Consider the following 15,322-nt stretch of genomic DNA (forward strand, 5'->3'; position numbering starts at 1 on the left):
CTCATGGGGGGGTCTCTCCCAAGGGACAGACTCCCCTTTGACCCATTGCCATCTCTCCTTCTGGAGTGTGGCTTTCCCTGCTGGTCCCCCTTCTGTTGATCTTGTTTCCTTTTATCTTCTTCTTATCTTCATTTTCATCCTTGTCTTTTGAGTCATTTGCGGAGCCAGCCAGGGCCCTTCCTAAATGCACGGGACAGAGTGGGATGAGATGAACATTCCTTACCTCAGAGCCTCCCCATCCTCAAGACAGTAGCTGCTTCCTCTTTGCGAGTACATACTTCTCCCACACTCTCACCCTACTTTTGAGGGAGACAATATCCTCAATTCACTGAGGATTATGAGGCATAGTAAGGTTAGGTAACTTCTGCCCTAAATCACATAGTAAGTTGGTCCCCCAAGTCCAAAGCTCATTCATCTTGAGAACATGGACAAGCCTGTGCCTCAGTGAAACCAGTGTTTCATACTGCAGTTCATATCTGTGCTTTCCAAACTCTCACCTGTCTATCATGGAAGCACAGTGGGGTCAGTCTAGATCATCATGAATGCTTCTCCTGTGTGCTTCTAGGGCTTCTCTGAGTCTTGGCTTGCCTGTGAGCTCCTTTTCTTGTCCAAAAAAAAAACAAAAAACAAAAACTGAATGTGTCTGATGAGAACCCAAAACATAATACTGAAACTGTTCAAATTATCCCTCAGAGAAAGCAAACCTCCCATGTTCAAAACAAACCTGGGTTTTCTGTAAAACCAAGAGACTTCCAGCAGAGCAATCCAGTGGCCCCTGGGTAGTCAGAGCTTCCTCATCTTAGACAACCCAGGAGGGGAGAAGGAAGGGAGAGTGATCCCTTGGCCTCATTAAAGTGCCATGCCCCCCCCCCCCCGAGACTGTCTGGACCGGCCTCAAGCCTGCATTTCTAGTTGTATTCGTAAGAAAATCTTAACACCTGAGATGACAGTGTACAAAGTTCATAAGTGGCAGGTGACAGAGTGAGGACTCCAGATGGTCACTTAACATGGAAATATGTTCATCCCTAAGTGCTAAACCTAGACAAGCTCATTAAAACATCCATGGTTTTCTGAGTTTCACTTGTCGCTTGAGGAAAGGTTAAAAAATCATCATAATTCCTGGTCTGGTGGCCATGAGGACACAATGGTTATAAATTTTTATTCACTAAATATAAATTGATACAGCATGCTTGAATGGCAATGGGAACTCTGAGTTTCTGTTTCTGGAAATTAGAAAGCCATAAGTAGGCAGGTGTGTATACAGGCATATCCACAGATACTCATCACAAAAGCAATTGTGATAACACAATTGAAAACATCTTAACTATTCAAAAAGTTATATTGGCTATGTTGTGTGTATTTTTTTCCATATACTAGTAGGAGATCATTTTGACATGAAATGTTCCTGAATGTTGTCTCAGAGTGGCTATATGTCATTATTACAATATTTTTTAATATCTATACATTACATTTTTTTCAAAGGAGTAACATGAGTGGATGTCTGTAGGTGATGGAATTATTAGGGTTTTTTTTTGTCCTTTGTACTCTATCTTTTCTAAATTCTCTACTTTAAACACGGGTCACCTTTTATAAATAGTATGTGTTTATTGTTTAAAATTCAAAATTATTAAAAAATAAAACCATAATAGTCTTCTCTAGTTTAATCTGTTGTGTCTCTGTGACCCCTGCCCACAGAAGACGAGTACCCTTTGTTCATTTTGTGACATGCTCTTAGTACTTCAGTACTGAGTCACTAGACAATATTTAACCAACATTAATGGTGACAGTCTTTCTCGTCTTTTGTGGATTAACCTCCTTGCTTCCTTTTTTTTTTTTTTTTTTTTTTTTTGGTTTTTCGAGACAGGGTTTCTCTGTGTAGCTTTGCGCCTTTCCTGGAACTCACTTGGTAGCCCAGGCTGGCCTCGAAATCACAGAGATCCGCCTGGCTCTGCCTCCCGAGTGCTGGCCTTGCTTCCTTTTAAGGCTCCTACTTTACCCAGTTCCCTCTAGGAGACTAGTTTCAGGATACAGATTGGAGTTAGGCAGGGAGAAAAGTTAATTGGCCAGAAAATGGCCTCAGATATAAAATCCTAAAGTGGAAGACATTGAGAGACCAGCCATTTCCATGCACTCATTTTACAGATGAGGAGACGGCGGTCCTGAGAGGCTCAGTCAGCATCTTGTTGTAAATCAGAAGCAGAGTCAAGAGCCCAGGTGCTTTCCCCATGACTAACTGCACTGTGCACAGTTACCCAAAGCCACAGTGAAGACCAAACCTTCCAGGGCTGTCTAGACATGAGGACAGGAGGCACATTGATTAACAAAACCCCAAAAGCTAGCCTTCAGCCAGGCTTGACAGCATGTGCCTATAATCCTAGACAATCAAGAAGCTGAGGCAGGAGGATAAAAAGTTTGCTCCCAGCATGGGGACATAGGAAGGCTACATCTTAAAAATACTAATAAAGGTTTCTAAGTCCAAGAGTTACTCCACAGCGCTCTTCTAGTTGCTTCCCAGCCAAATAGTTACCTGTACTTAAGACAATCTACCTGTCATCCTCTAATGCCTACATAGATGTTCAAGGATCCTGTCTTCCTCATGAAGAGAGCATGTCCCTTAGTTAGGGGTCAGGCCCAATGTATGAACCCAGGGTGACCTTCAGAGGTCTCTCCTATACTAGGGGAGGAGATTTAGGGGTTAGGCTTCCTGATATGTCTCCACTGTGGATATCCTTGCAACCATACTATGTGACTCTGCTCCAATCTCTTCATAGGAAGTTGTTGATTGCCATTTACAGTACTTGCACAGCATATAAGTATGCCTGTGTGCTAAGCGCTCTATATATGATGCTTGTTTACTCTTCACATTAACTCTCCATCCTCCAGTCTACAAAAGAGAAAACCGAAGCTGGGACTGGGAACAGAACAAAGCCCAAGACCCAGTGGCTACCAGTAGCTGAGCTAAGATGTGAGCCTCAGCAGCCGAGAGATATTGCAATTTGCACTAGCGTGTAACGTGCCTGCCTTCACCACTAGACATTGGCCTTCCCGGAGGAGGTACCAGAGTACCTTTGGATAAGCTCAGAGTACCTTTGGATAAGCTCAGAAATTAGATTCTAGATAGATGGATGCCAATTCCCTCATTCCTTTCCTCCCCCTTGTCCTGTGAAACTCCCATTTCTATTTCTGGAACCTCTAACCTGTTTTGTGTGCTGTTTGAAGTCGGTACTGATTGCCACCCTCTCTTCCATGTTTATTTTTCCCATCTCAGTTCTCACTGTGGAGACAGGCAACATGTTATGTGTTAAAATTATAGAATGATTCTGAATTTCCAAGAGAGTAAATGATGCCGCTCTAAACCTAAACACAGGCTTCTTAAAAATTGTTCTCTCATCTTGTTTTCTGAAGCTTTTTGATTTAGTGTACCGAGAAGAGACTTTGCTTAATGTCATTAAGAGTGTCACCCGCAATGGACGGTCCATCATCTTGACAGCAGTCCTGGCTCTGATCCTGGTTTACCTGTTCTCAATAGTGGGCTATCTGTTCTTCAAGGATGATTTTATCTTGGAAGTAGACAGGCTGCCCAATGAAACAGCTGTTCCAGGTGGGTTTGGGATCCTCTCGTCTTTTTAAATGCTAACAGGATTATAACTGGACTAGAGTAAATGCATGACCCTAGAAGACAGATATCTCCCTATGAAGTATGAATATAGGTCATTCTCATGTTATTTCAAAGGGGATGCCAAATACTGGGTGGTAAGGGTCAGTGACTACCCCATGCATGTGTGCTGGTACATACTCTGATCCTAACTCTGAGGCTGAGATTGGTGCAAATTAGAGGCCAGCCTAGGCCACATAGTAACAAGGTTCTGTCTCAAAAACACACAAAAAAAATAATAATTTACTAATGCCATATTTTCAACAAGCACAACTTTTTCACAAAGCATTTTGACTATATATAATAAAAGCATCCCCTTGACTTAGTGAACCTACTTCTGGTAATTTATGCTTGTGGGGAAAACCTGTTAAGTGTGTGAAAAAAAGCAGACATCCAGGACTGCAGTGCGAAGTTGGGAGCAATCTTAATATAACAGGGCATCCCACTGGACTGAGGCCCACATCTGTGAGGTGGAGTACCCCACGCATAGGGTACATCTTTATAGACCTTTAGGGACAAACACTGATAACATGAGAAAACACAGAATAACAACAGTAAGGTCATACTTTCAATTGAAACATTTATATATTGTTTTGTGTGTGGAGTTTTGTGAGACAGGATGTTATCTTGCTCAGGCTGGCCTTGAACTCACTGTGTAGCCAGAGATGACTTTGAGCTCCTTCTCTTCCTACCTCTACCACCCAAGTGCTATGATTACATGCATACCCACCGTACTTGACTGTATATTTAATGTAGGCAGACCCACACATTGCTAGCAGTGGCTATCCCTAAGGCTTTTTTTTTTAAAGTGTAGGTTTTACAGTGAGCTCCTGTATGTATAACAAAACTGAAAGTGACTTCCTATTTGCAAATGAAAAACAGTGATCAATAGTTAAATGATGCCTAGGTGTTCTTCCTCCGCATAGCTGCCAATACTTAGTGAAAGGCGCCTGGTTAAAGGTAGCCAGGCTATCTGAGTCCTGGGGACAAACTAGACCGACCACGGTGCACCACGCCTGGCTGCCTTCTCCCCCAGTTGTGTATCTTGACGTGGAACTTCAGGCTTTGGTTGACATCAAGTGCCACTTAATGTCACCTACCTTCGGGTTCTGGGCCTCGGGGTGCCATGCTTGCCCACGTTGCTTCCCGTGCAGGCATGATCCAGATCTTGCCGGAATCTGTACAGGCAAGTAGTATTTCTCTTAGAGTTTCAGCTGTTTATCTCTAAAGTCAGAGAGGTGCTATTTAAGTGTGATACTGTTAGTAAGCCTACAGAACTTGACATTTCTGGCTTTTTTCCCATCCAGCTCACCAAATAAAAGTGTAAATTGCATCTGTGCTTTGAATTTATATGCAGTATTGGAGGGTGTTATTTATGTAAAGGATTGTTTAATCAGCCGTGAACTGGGGACTTCAAACATTTTAACCATATGCTGCCAGATTGTTCATCACAAAACTCCCTTCTCTTTCCCAGAAACTGGCGAGAGCTTGGCAAGCGATTTCCTGTACTCCGACGTGTGCAGGGTGGAGACGGGGGAGAACTGTACCTCTCCTGCACCCAAAGAAGGTAGGACCGCATAGCCGCTAGCCCCAGGTGAAGAGCTTACTCCTTCTGCGACTGAGGCAGGTGGTGTCGGGGCAGATTAAAACAGAAATACTGCTCCGGAGAGAGGCCAGCAGCGAAGGGGCAAAGTTGGAAGAGTGGGGGAGATGAATAGAACAGGAAACCACATGCAAAGAAACAAGCTGCTGATTTGAGTGCCCACTGTGGACAAGGCCCATGTGGTTCTGTGGGAAATAGCGAGGGAGCCGGAGGGAGACGGGTAAATGAGTGATCATGGAACCAAATGCTGCTTCAGTAAGGATGCCGTTTAGAGGCTAGGCAGCCAGCAGAGTATTGAGGAAAGGCGTCACAACGAAAACCGAGGATTCTCAGGCAAAGGAAGGGAGGGGGGTATTCCAAAGTCTTAATGGTAAAACGTATTCAAAGAGGTAATGGCCATGTGCAAGGGAAGCAGCAAGAGATGATTCCAGAAAGACCCTCGATAGATCTTATGGCAAGCTACATGGGTGAAATGTTAAAGGATGTCCAGATGCTACAATCCGGGGCTGCTGGCGATTCACCTCAGTGGGAGAGCACTGACTTACCGTGTGTGAGGTCCTACCTGGATTCAGTCTCCAGTGGTACAAAACAAATAAATAAAAGTGACAGAATAAGAAAGAGGTCTGTGTTTCAGCAGAGCAGTGAGAAGGAAGCAGGGCAGACTGCAAAGCGGGATAAACAGGCTCTAATGTATAGCCATGGATGCTGTGGCCTCACTGTGAGATCCAGCCATGCGTCTGTCCTCGGAGCATGCGCAGTTGGGAACCTGGCAGATCACTCACCTGAGAAGCAAGACGCCTTCTTCTTAGTTTAGGCCAAAGGCTGTTGTGTTTGCAGGGAGGACTACTGTGTACCACCTTCAAACAATAGGGGATGTGGGAAGCTCTGTAGAGCAAGGACGGTACTGACGTAGCTTGAGAAGTTAGCAGGGTTGTGTAGTGGGAAGAGCGCTGTTCTAATTCTGACAGCACACGTCTGACTCTTAATTCCTTAGTTTTATTTCTTGGGCCTGCCGGCTAGAGAGAGATGGCATTTTGGGGAACATCATTGTAGAGTCGCAGTATCTCTTTCCCCCTCCTGTCTTAACTGTGTTATGACTCGCCCTGCTCACAGAGCTGCTCCCTGCAGAAGAAACGGAACAGGATAAGGAGCACACGTGTGAGACGCTGCTCATGTGCATCGTCACTGTTCTGAGTCACGGGCTGCGAAGTGGGGGTGGAGTAGGAGATGTGCTCAGGAAGCCGTCCAAAGAGGTAAACGGATCCCAAGGGAAAGAAAGGGCACAGGGGTGCGCGGGGGCGGGCAGTGGGGGTGCACTGTGGTGATGCTGAGTGTAAACTGTCAGTGTGGAGGATGAGCTGGGAGTGTGACAAGCCATTGTGCAGAAGCTAGTCAGTGTCCCTCCCCTCCCCACACATGCCCACTAAAGCATGTTAAGGCTCCACGACCGCTTCATGTTTCCCCACTCCCTTGACACAAGTCTGCTTTAATAGTAGATCTGGCCACACCAACACACTTACAGAACCTTCCTGGGTGTGTTCCTCCAGCACCTAGAGAATTCACAGTACAGACCCAGGGGATTAAAAAGAGACATCGTTGGGGGTTTTAAAGTTTGATGCCCAATGTAACCCCTGCCCAAGTGGACAGCCATCCAGCTGGGGCTGGGAGCTGACCTCTTCAGAGCGAAGGGCAGTGAGGGCCCTGCCTGAGTGTGCCCTCTCATCTGCAGGAGCCTCTGTTTGCCGCAAGGGTGATCTACGACCTGCTGTTCTTCTTCATGGTCATCATCATCGTCCTGAACCTGATTTTTGGGGTCATCATCGACACCTTTGCTGACCTGAGGAGTGAGAAACAGAAGAAGGAAGAGATCTTAAAGACCACATGCTTCATCTGTGGTGAGTATCTGCCCCATGCAGGCAAGCATGCCACTGGCTAGCCTGGCTGAGCACATGGACACGTGGCGACGGAGTGGGTACATAACAGACTCCGGGCTGGGACACTCACTTTATTCTGTCCCATCTCTGCCATCTCTTGGCAAACAGTAGAGTTCTGTTAGGCCTCTCTTCTGCTGGGAGTATCTGGAGAGCCAATAAATTCTGTGCAGTAGTTCACAGTTTGCCTTAAGGAATTAAGTTCTGGAGAGTAGAAATGTATGCCACGTTCTTTCTGTATCCGGGCATCCTGAGAGTCCCCTGGTCCAGTTCTAAATCAACTAGAAAGGAGAGCTGTAGTCCAGCTGCAGCCTGAGAATGTCTTCTCTCCTGGCAGGGCCAGGCTTCAATGGAAAAATACCATCAGAGCTGGGCATGTTGGCACCTGCCTGTCATCATGACACTTGAGAAGCTGAGGCAGGATGGTTGCTGTGAGTTCAGTGCTAGCTTGACCTTACTGCAACTTCCAGGTCGACTGAGACTACCTAGTAAAATCTTGTGTCTTGCACATAACCCGAATTCAACTCCCAGCAACCAAATCATGCAGTGGCTCATATGAACTTATAACTTCAGCTTCGGGGCATCTAATACGTCTGGTCTCCATGGACACCTGAACTTATATCCACATACATACAAGCACAACTCAGTAGGTTGTGTCTATATATTTATCATATATGTATATGATGTGTGTGTGTGTGTATGTGATAAAGAGCCATGAGTTTGAGGTATGGTGTAATTTTATTTGAATCCTAGCACTCAGGAGGCAGAGGCAGGCAAACCTCTGTGAATTTGAGGCTAGCCTGGTCTACATAGCCAGGGAAACCCTGTCTCAAAATAAATTAATTAATTAATTTAATTAATTTATTTTTTTAAAGGAAAGAAAGAAAAAGGTCTCTTATAGTCAGGTGAAAGTTAAAGGCTTGGACTTGGTGCATCATACCTCGCTCTCACCCAGGCTCAGCAGCCGACTGGCCATGCACCTGTGTTCCGTATTTCCATAGTTCACACAAAGTGGGTGGTGTTTCCATGCACTTCTCTGTGTCACTGTGAGAATTAGGAGGGAGGCCTTGGATAGGCTCCTGGCATAGCCCCCGTCACGCTGCAGGCTAAGTAGGGGACTGCTACATGAAACAATTGCTCACACCTGTAATTCCAGCCCTCAGGAGGAGCCCGAGCCAGGAGGATCATGGGTTCAAGGTCAGCCTGAGCTGTATGAAACCCTTTCTCAAAAATAAAATAAAATAAAAATAGGTTCCTGGGGCACCAAAAATTTCACTAAAATTATAACTACAGGGAAATATATGGAAATGCAAACTAATCATGTGGGAATCTAGAAGCTGAGTAATCATTTCAGGATTATTCATAATATAGTTACTAAATTTATGAATTCCTTCCAGATACGTATACCCAAAAAATGAACATTTTTTTTCTTTTGAACATTTAAATTATTTAATTTTTAGCCTCTTTAAGACCTATTTTTTAAGCTTTTTATTTTGATATAATTTTAGTTACAGAAAAGTCATAAAACTAGTACAAAGAATTTCTCCTTGCTCTTAAGATTCTCCAAATGTTAGCATTACTTCTCCTTAGCTTTTTTCACACACACACAGCACACACTAACACACGAGCCAACCCCCACATGCACTCAGGCACACATGCATGCACACACATGCACACACGCACACACACACTCACACACGAGCCAACCCCCCCATGAACTCAGGCACACACACACACACACACACACTCACTCACTCACACACTCACACTCACACAGTTTTTCTGAGCCATTTCAGTGTCGATGGCTGGCACAAATATTCCCAAACATTTCAGTATGTATTTGCTAAGGACAAGAACCTTCTCATACATGGCTGCAGTGTAGTTACTGAAACTGGGAAATTAAAATAGAGACAAATCTGCCTATCTAATTTAAAAACTTCACCCTTCATTCCAGTATCCTTGGAAAGCCCCAGGCCATGTATGGCATTCTGCCTTCAGAACCCCTCTTAACTCCAGGGACATTTCTGAGGACTCGAAGGCACTTACTTTGGAGGATGTCCCTTGATTTGGGTTTCTTGGAAGCTCCCTTGTGGTCGAGCTGAGCTTATGCATTTTTATGCAACTATCAAAGACATGCTCTTCCATCCCTCTCAGTATGCCAGACCAGGGACACGTTGAGCTGTTCCTCTAAGAGCTGCTGATACTCACTTTGATCTCTTGGCTAAGGACATAATTGGCATGTTTCCTCATCAGAAAGTCACTGTGTGGCACGATGCTTGGAAACTTTGTAACTCACCTTAGTATTCCTCACATTGGACTTTCAGCCCAGCTTTAGTATCCAGTGATGAGTCCTGCATTGTGTATTCATTTTCTGTTATTATTTATTCAGTTCATTCGTTTTGAGATAGCATCTTACAATGTAGCCTAGGTTGGCCTTGAACTTGTGGTCCTCCTGCCTCACCCTCCAACTATTGTGATTACAGGTAGGTGCCATGTACCTGACTCTATTTTGATGCTCCGTTTACCCTGGATTTGGCCAATGAGAACCATTCAGGCTGGCTTCTGTGTTCTGTCATGTCATATTTTTTTTTGTACATTTTGTATTTTTCTGGCAGCTTCAGAATTTCTGGTCTCAGACCTATGCTTTCCCTGACCCAGCCATACAGTCAGCCATTTCTCCATATGCCCCAGTTGTTCATAGTAAAATGGGCATTTAGTAGCCAATGTTGGAGTCCTCATTCCCATTGGTGGCCAGTGCTCCAGGCCTAAGCTACAAATGTATGGGCTAGTGTATGTGTATACCTTGGTGTGTGTGTATAGAGACACATGGAAACGGATCTGCACACACCTGCATCTGTTTCTTTAGTTTCATATATATATAACAAAAAGATGGCTACCTCTAATTCTAACTCAGCATTACAGTGTCTATAGCATCCTCCTTACTCTGTATATATGTTCCCTTCTTTTAACATGAGGAATCCAAGTCCCACTAATGGCCTGAAATATATTTCTTTATTTCCCCAGCTCTAATTTGGCTAATGATGGCTAACCTAGACCTCTGCAAAATATTGCCAACCAGCATCTGAAATTGGCTTAAAGTTCCCTTTGCCCTGTCTGCATTTTGACATTTTCCTGGGAGAAAGGAGAAATTCACTGATCTCCTCTGTCTGAGCCCCAGGTTCTTGTCCCCATGTCCTCACCCTGGAACCTGGAAGGTTGGTTTCCCATGCACCAGTGAGGCAGCCACGGCACCCGGTAGAAGGGGTTTTCAGACCCAGCTGGGATCCTCACATGGTATTGCCTATGTGTAAATCCAGCACTTGCAAGTTTGAAGCAGGAAAACCAGGAGTTCAAGGTTATCCTCTGGCTACATAGTGCATTTGAGGCTAGCCTGGGCTACATGAGACCCTGTCTCAAAACAAAACAAAACATAAGAATAAAATAAACCCTGGTGAGTCAGATCACAGCCTGTGTCCTTGTACTATGATGAAAGTGCCCTTCAAAGCCAACAGACTCCAACTCTGCATGCAGATAAATCAAGACAACCGGCTATATTGACTTTCCTGTACCATGACTGCTCAGCTGCAATCTGGGATGTTCTGTCTCCTCTGCAGGCTTAGAAAGAGACAAGTTTGACAATAAGACTGTCACCTTTGAGGAGCACATCAAAGAAGAACACAACATGTGGCACTACCTGTGTTTCATTGTGCTGGTGAAAGTGAAGGACTCCACAGAGTACACCGGACCAGAGAGCTACGTGGCTGAGATGATCAGGGTGAGTGGAAAAGATGCCCTGAAGTGCCCTGAAAGCAAGGCAGCCATGGCAACCACTGTTCTGTCTTCTTAGCTCACAGTATGGTTCTGGCACCTCTAGACAAACACATACCCAGACCTATTGACTAAGATGTCAGCACTCTGTACAGCCATGTTCTCCAAGGCTCATCCCGAGCTAACCACGGTCCACCTGTTCCCAAGAAGGGGATGCTGAGACTTGAAGAAAATCAGCTCGGGGCTGTCTAATAACTGGGGCTGGGGTCTCAACCCACCTCCTATTCTACCTCCCAGCTTAGTATCTGTCATTCTGCCTCTCTTCTTGATATTATTAGAGTGTCTTACACACCTAATGATCGGGAGGTATAGTTTTCAGCATGTCTTGTTTGTTTGGGCTCAACCTCGCCTTCTTGGAAGTGCTCTGCTAATTATCTGGGAGGGATCATATGAGGGAAAGAATCTGAGCCCCCGATGAATCTTCCTGCTGATAGGAAGTGTGTATTTCTGTGTCCCAGCAAGGCAGAAAAGTGGCAGCTGCACGTTTTTAGACCGCTCTTCTCCAGCAGGGCTCTGAGGAGTCACCAGACGTGTGCTATGAGAGTCCCCAGCCAGCTGTCCTTTATGACATGTGCTTTCCAGATTCGTTAGAACGTGCAGGGGTGTGTGACACAGTGAGGAGGCATGAACTGTGAAAGCAGGTGACCCTTGGTGGATGAGCCTGGGCTCACGCAGGAAAGGGGCGTTGTTGGGGCGTTGGCTCTTGAAGAGGCTCCAGGGTTGGTTGCCCTCCCAGTTGCCAAGGACTGGAGTGCTCTGCCTGACAATGAATTTCCCTGACCAAGCTCTGTTGTGGTTTGTGTGTGTGTGTGTGTGTGTGTGTGTGTGTGTGTGTGTGTGTGTGAGACTTTCAGGCTTTCCATAGAAAGGCGTTCAAATCAGTCTGTCCCAGTAAGCAGCAGCACTCACACACTAGCGGTGGTGAGGGTTTGAGCTGTACTGTGGGCAGTGCCACAGTCACTTGGTAATACTTCCTGTATCCCAAGCCTTACAAGCTCCAAGGCTTCCTGGAGGGGGAACTGCCATATGCACCTTAACATCCTTAGGATCTGGATTAGTTACTCTGTTCATGACTGAGACCAAATACCTGAAAAGCAGCAGCTTCACTGAGGAAGGAGTTCTTTTGGCTTACAGTCCATCGTGACAGAGAAGGCATGAAGGCAGGAGTGAGAGGCGACCGGTCACATTGTATCCACAGTCATGAGTGCTGATCTCTGCTTGCTTTCTCCTTTTTTTTTTTTTTTTATCCCATCCAGGACTTCAGCGGGGGGAATAGTGCCACCCACATTTAGAGTGGGTCCTCTGACCTCATTTAACCAAGTTTAGAAACTCACTCACAGGTCTGTCTTCAAGGTGATCTTAGATCCTGTAGTTGACAGTCAGTATTAACCACCACAGGGTATAATCCACGTTTCGCAAATTTTAATGCGCTTAGAAATCTTCTAGGGGTATAGTTATAATCCCACTTCTGACTCAGCAGTCACTGCCACGATTTTTAACCTCTACCACCAGCCTTCCTGGGGTGCCAGCACTGGAAGTCTGTGACTCACCCTTTGAGTAGTGAGACTCTAGCAGAAAACAGAAAATACACTGATGTAAGCAGTTACCATCCGAGGCTCAGTGGGCAGAGTGCTTGCCGTACTGAGTTCCTGAGCCCAAGTTCAGGTCCCAAGCACCTGTGGAGAAGCCAAACCTGGCGGCCCAAGCCTGTGAATCCAGACAGGCAGATCCCTGGCGCTCACCTGCCAGCCAGTCTAGGTAACCAGTGACATTGAAGAAGAGGCTGTGTCTCAAAACCTCGTGTAAATGCTGGCAAGATGGCTCCGTGGGGAAAGCTACCTGCCACTGGGGCGGATGACCCGAGTTTACTTCCTCAGACCAACATGGTTGGAGGAGAGCTGATTCACATGCCATGTGCACACACAAAGTAACTAAACAACTAAATGGTAAATGCATGTTTTTAAGTAAGAGATGAGGGGCTGGAGAGCTGGGTCTGTAGTTAAGAACACTTGCTACTTTGACCTGTAACTCCAGTTCGGGGGTCGGGGGGGGGGAGTGGATCCAGTGTCCACTTCTGGCCTCTGAGTACCAGGTGGGTGCTCAGACAGACATGCAGGCAAAGCAGTCATACACATAAAAAGGAAGAAAAAGAAAGCAAAGGATGGAGAGCAATAGAAGGTACTTGATGTCAACCTCTGACCTGTATACGCACACACATGTGCGCACACAGAGACGACAATCGAGACAGCCCATGTGACTGCTGAAGGAAAACCTTGCCAATGCTTTCTGTATGCAGCTCTCGCCATTTGTAAGGTTCTCACACGTCTAGCGTTGTATCTGGTCACTATAACTACCCTGTATGCGGCTCTGGCGTGGGGACTGGTCTGGGGAAAAAGCAGCAGAGCATGTTTCTGAAAAGGGTCTGAAAAGGGGGAAAGTAAGGAGAGAGGAGCCCCGGGTGAGCAGAGAGAAAGAGGACGCGCCCTCAGGAGTGAGGGTTGTGTGGTTCGTTCTGTCTGTCGTCACAGTAACAAATGCCTGCTAAAGAGCCGAAGAAGGGGGGTTTGTTTTGGCTCGATTTCAGGTGCTTTGGTCCATGGCGAGCTGGCTCTCTTGTTTCTGAGTTGTGGTGAAGCAGAGCATTGTGGGGGAAGGGTATGACAGAGCAAAGTTACTCACCTCCTCACCTCGGAGGCCAGAGGACAGAAAGAGATGCCATCCTTTAAAGGCCAATTCTGGGCCTGGAAGGTGGCTCAGTGAGTAGAGCACTTACTGTACTGGCACGAGGACCTGAGTTCATATCCCGGCGCCTGCGTAAAAAGCCAGGCTTGGTAGGGCATGCCTGTAACTCCAGTGCTGGGGCCACCGAGACAAGCACCTCCCTGGCACTTGCTGGCCGGATGGACTAGACAATGATGAGCAGCAGGGCCTATGAGAGACCCTGGCTCAAAAAAAAAAAAAAAAAAAAAAAAAACCAGTGTGGAGAGCAGCAGAGGACAACCAGCCCCGTTGTCTTTCTGCCTGTGTGCTACAACACAGACCAAAGGGAAGGGGCTTCTCTGGCTTACACTTTCAGATCAGTTCGTCATTGAGGAAATCAAGGGCAGGAACTCCAGCGAGACCTTGAAACAGAAACGAGAGAGAAATAAATGCTGCTTGCAGCTTTCCTCACAGGCTCAGACTTAACTACCTGTCTTAGAGCCCAGGACTACAAGCCAAGAATGGGTGCTGCTGAGACCTCCTACATGAATTAGCAAGCAAAGAAATGCCCCCTAGACATGCCCATAGGCCAACTGGACCTGAGCAGTTCCTCCATTGGGACTTCCTTCTCAGGTGACTCTCGACTGTGCCAAAGTTGGCAGTTAGAGCTAACTATGACCACACCCATTGACAACCTTCAGCCTCCATGTGTACATGCCCAGGTGAGTTCACATGGGCAAACACACACATAAGAGAGACCAAAAAATACAGTGAAATTCTCAATGACCTACTTCCTCCAACTAGGCCCTACCTCTGGAAGTTTCGACCTTTAAACGATGCCATCCAAAGGATTGATCCATTGATTAAGACATTGCTCCTAACTGCAGCCACTTCTCAATCAGATCAGATGTTGTAGTTGGGGAACAAGCCTTTAGCACATGAGCCTTTGGGTGGCACTTCGTTGCTACTAGAACCAGGACAGATGTAGATGAAAGTAAGCCTGGGGTCAGTGCCTGCCCACACCTAGCTTAGAAGGTGTTAAGGTGGGTTTCAGAAGTCACCTCCTGTAGCACTTCGGTCGGAGGCCGTTGGCAGAGTGCTGGTGAGACCTGGTCAGGTGGGAGCAGACAGATTCAGAGCCAGTTCCCACAGGGTCAGGACACTCTAATGGGACATCAGCCTCTGATTCTCTTCCTCCAGTGGTGGACACTGGCAAATAAGCCTGTGTGTTATCAGCCTGCTCATTGCCACATACATGCATGGTGACCTGGGCTTTTCTTTCAAGTATCTGGCTGTGTTCTGTCTTTACATCTTTCCAGGGCTGATTGTGAAACTTTCTGTTAATTACCTTACAGTATGGTCATAGAAAAGTCTGGGGCCCTTTGGGCTTCTGTCTCAATCATGGAGACTTGCTGACGTCTTGTGAGCAGTCACTTGACTGGGATTAAAAGCCAGAGTGACTCCTTGGCTGCCACACAGCCTGGTCAGAGTCCTCTGCATTTAATGCTCGGAGGACCTGGGCATGCATTGTGCTTTCTGTCTGCACCGGGCTTTGATCGGATGAGATGTCTTGTCAGAAAGCATGGAAATCTAGCGCATCGAAGA

General features: G+C 46.2%; 1 protein-coding gene across 12 annotated transcripts in view; it reads left to right on the top strand.

Moving 5' to 3' along the window:
• Positions 1–15,322, top strand: part of Itpr1 (inositol 1,4,5-trisphosphate receptor type 1) — a 341,014-nt gene that overhangs the window by 302,515 nt on the left and 23,177 nt on the right. For all 12 annotated transcript variants that reach the window (XM_059258296.1, XM_059258297.1, XM_059258299.1 and 9 more), the window contains 5 exons: positions 3,406–3,601; positions 5,130–5,222; positions 6,372–6,511; positions 6,988–7,153; positions 10,804–10,964. In XM_059258296.1, coding sequence (XP_059114279.1) covers positions 3,406–3,601; positions 5,130–5,222; positions 6,372–6,511; positions 6,988–7,153; positions 10,804–10,964 — 756 coding nt within the window. The remainder of the gene's footprint in view (positions 1–3,405; positions 3,602–5,129; positions 5,223–6,371; positions 6,512–6,987; positions 7,154–10,803; positions 10,965–15,322) is intronic.

This window comes from Peromyscus eremicus, chromosome 3 (genome assembly GCF_949786415.1).
Source record: "Peromyscus eremicus chromosome 3, PerEre_H2_v1, whole genome shotgun sequence".
Taxonomy (NCBI): domain Eukaryota; kingdom Metazoa; phylum Chordata; class Mammalia; order Rodentia; family Cricetidae; genus Peromyscus; species Peromyscus eremicus.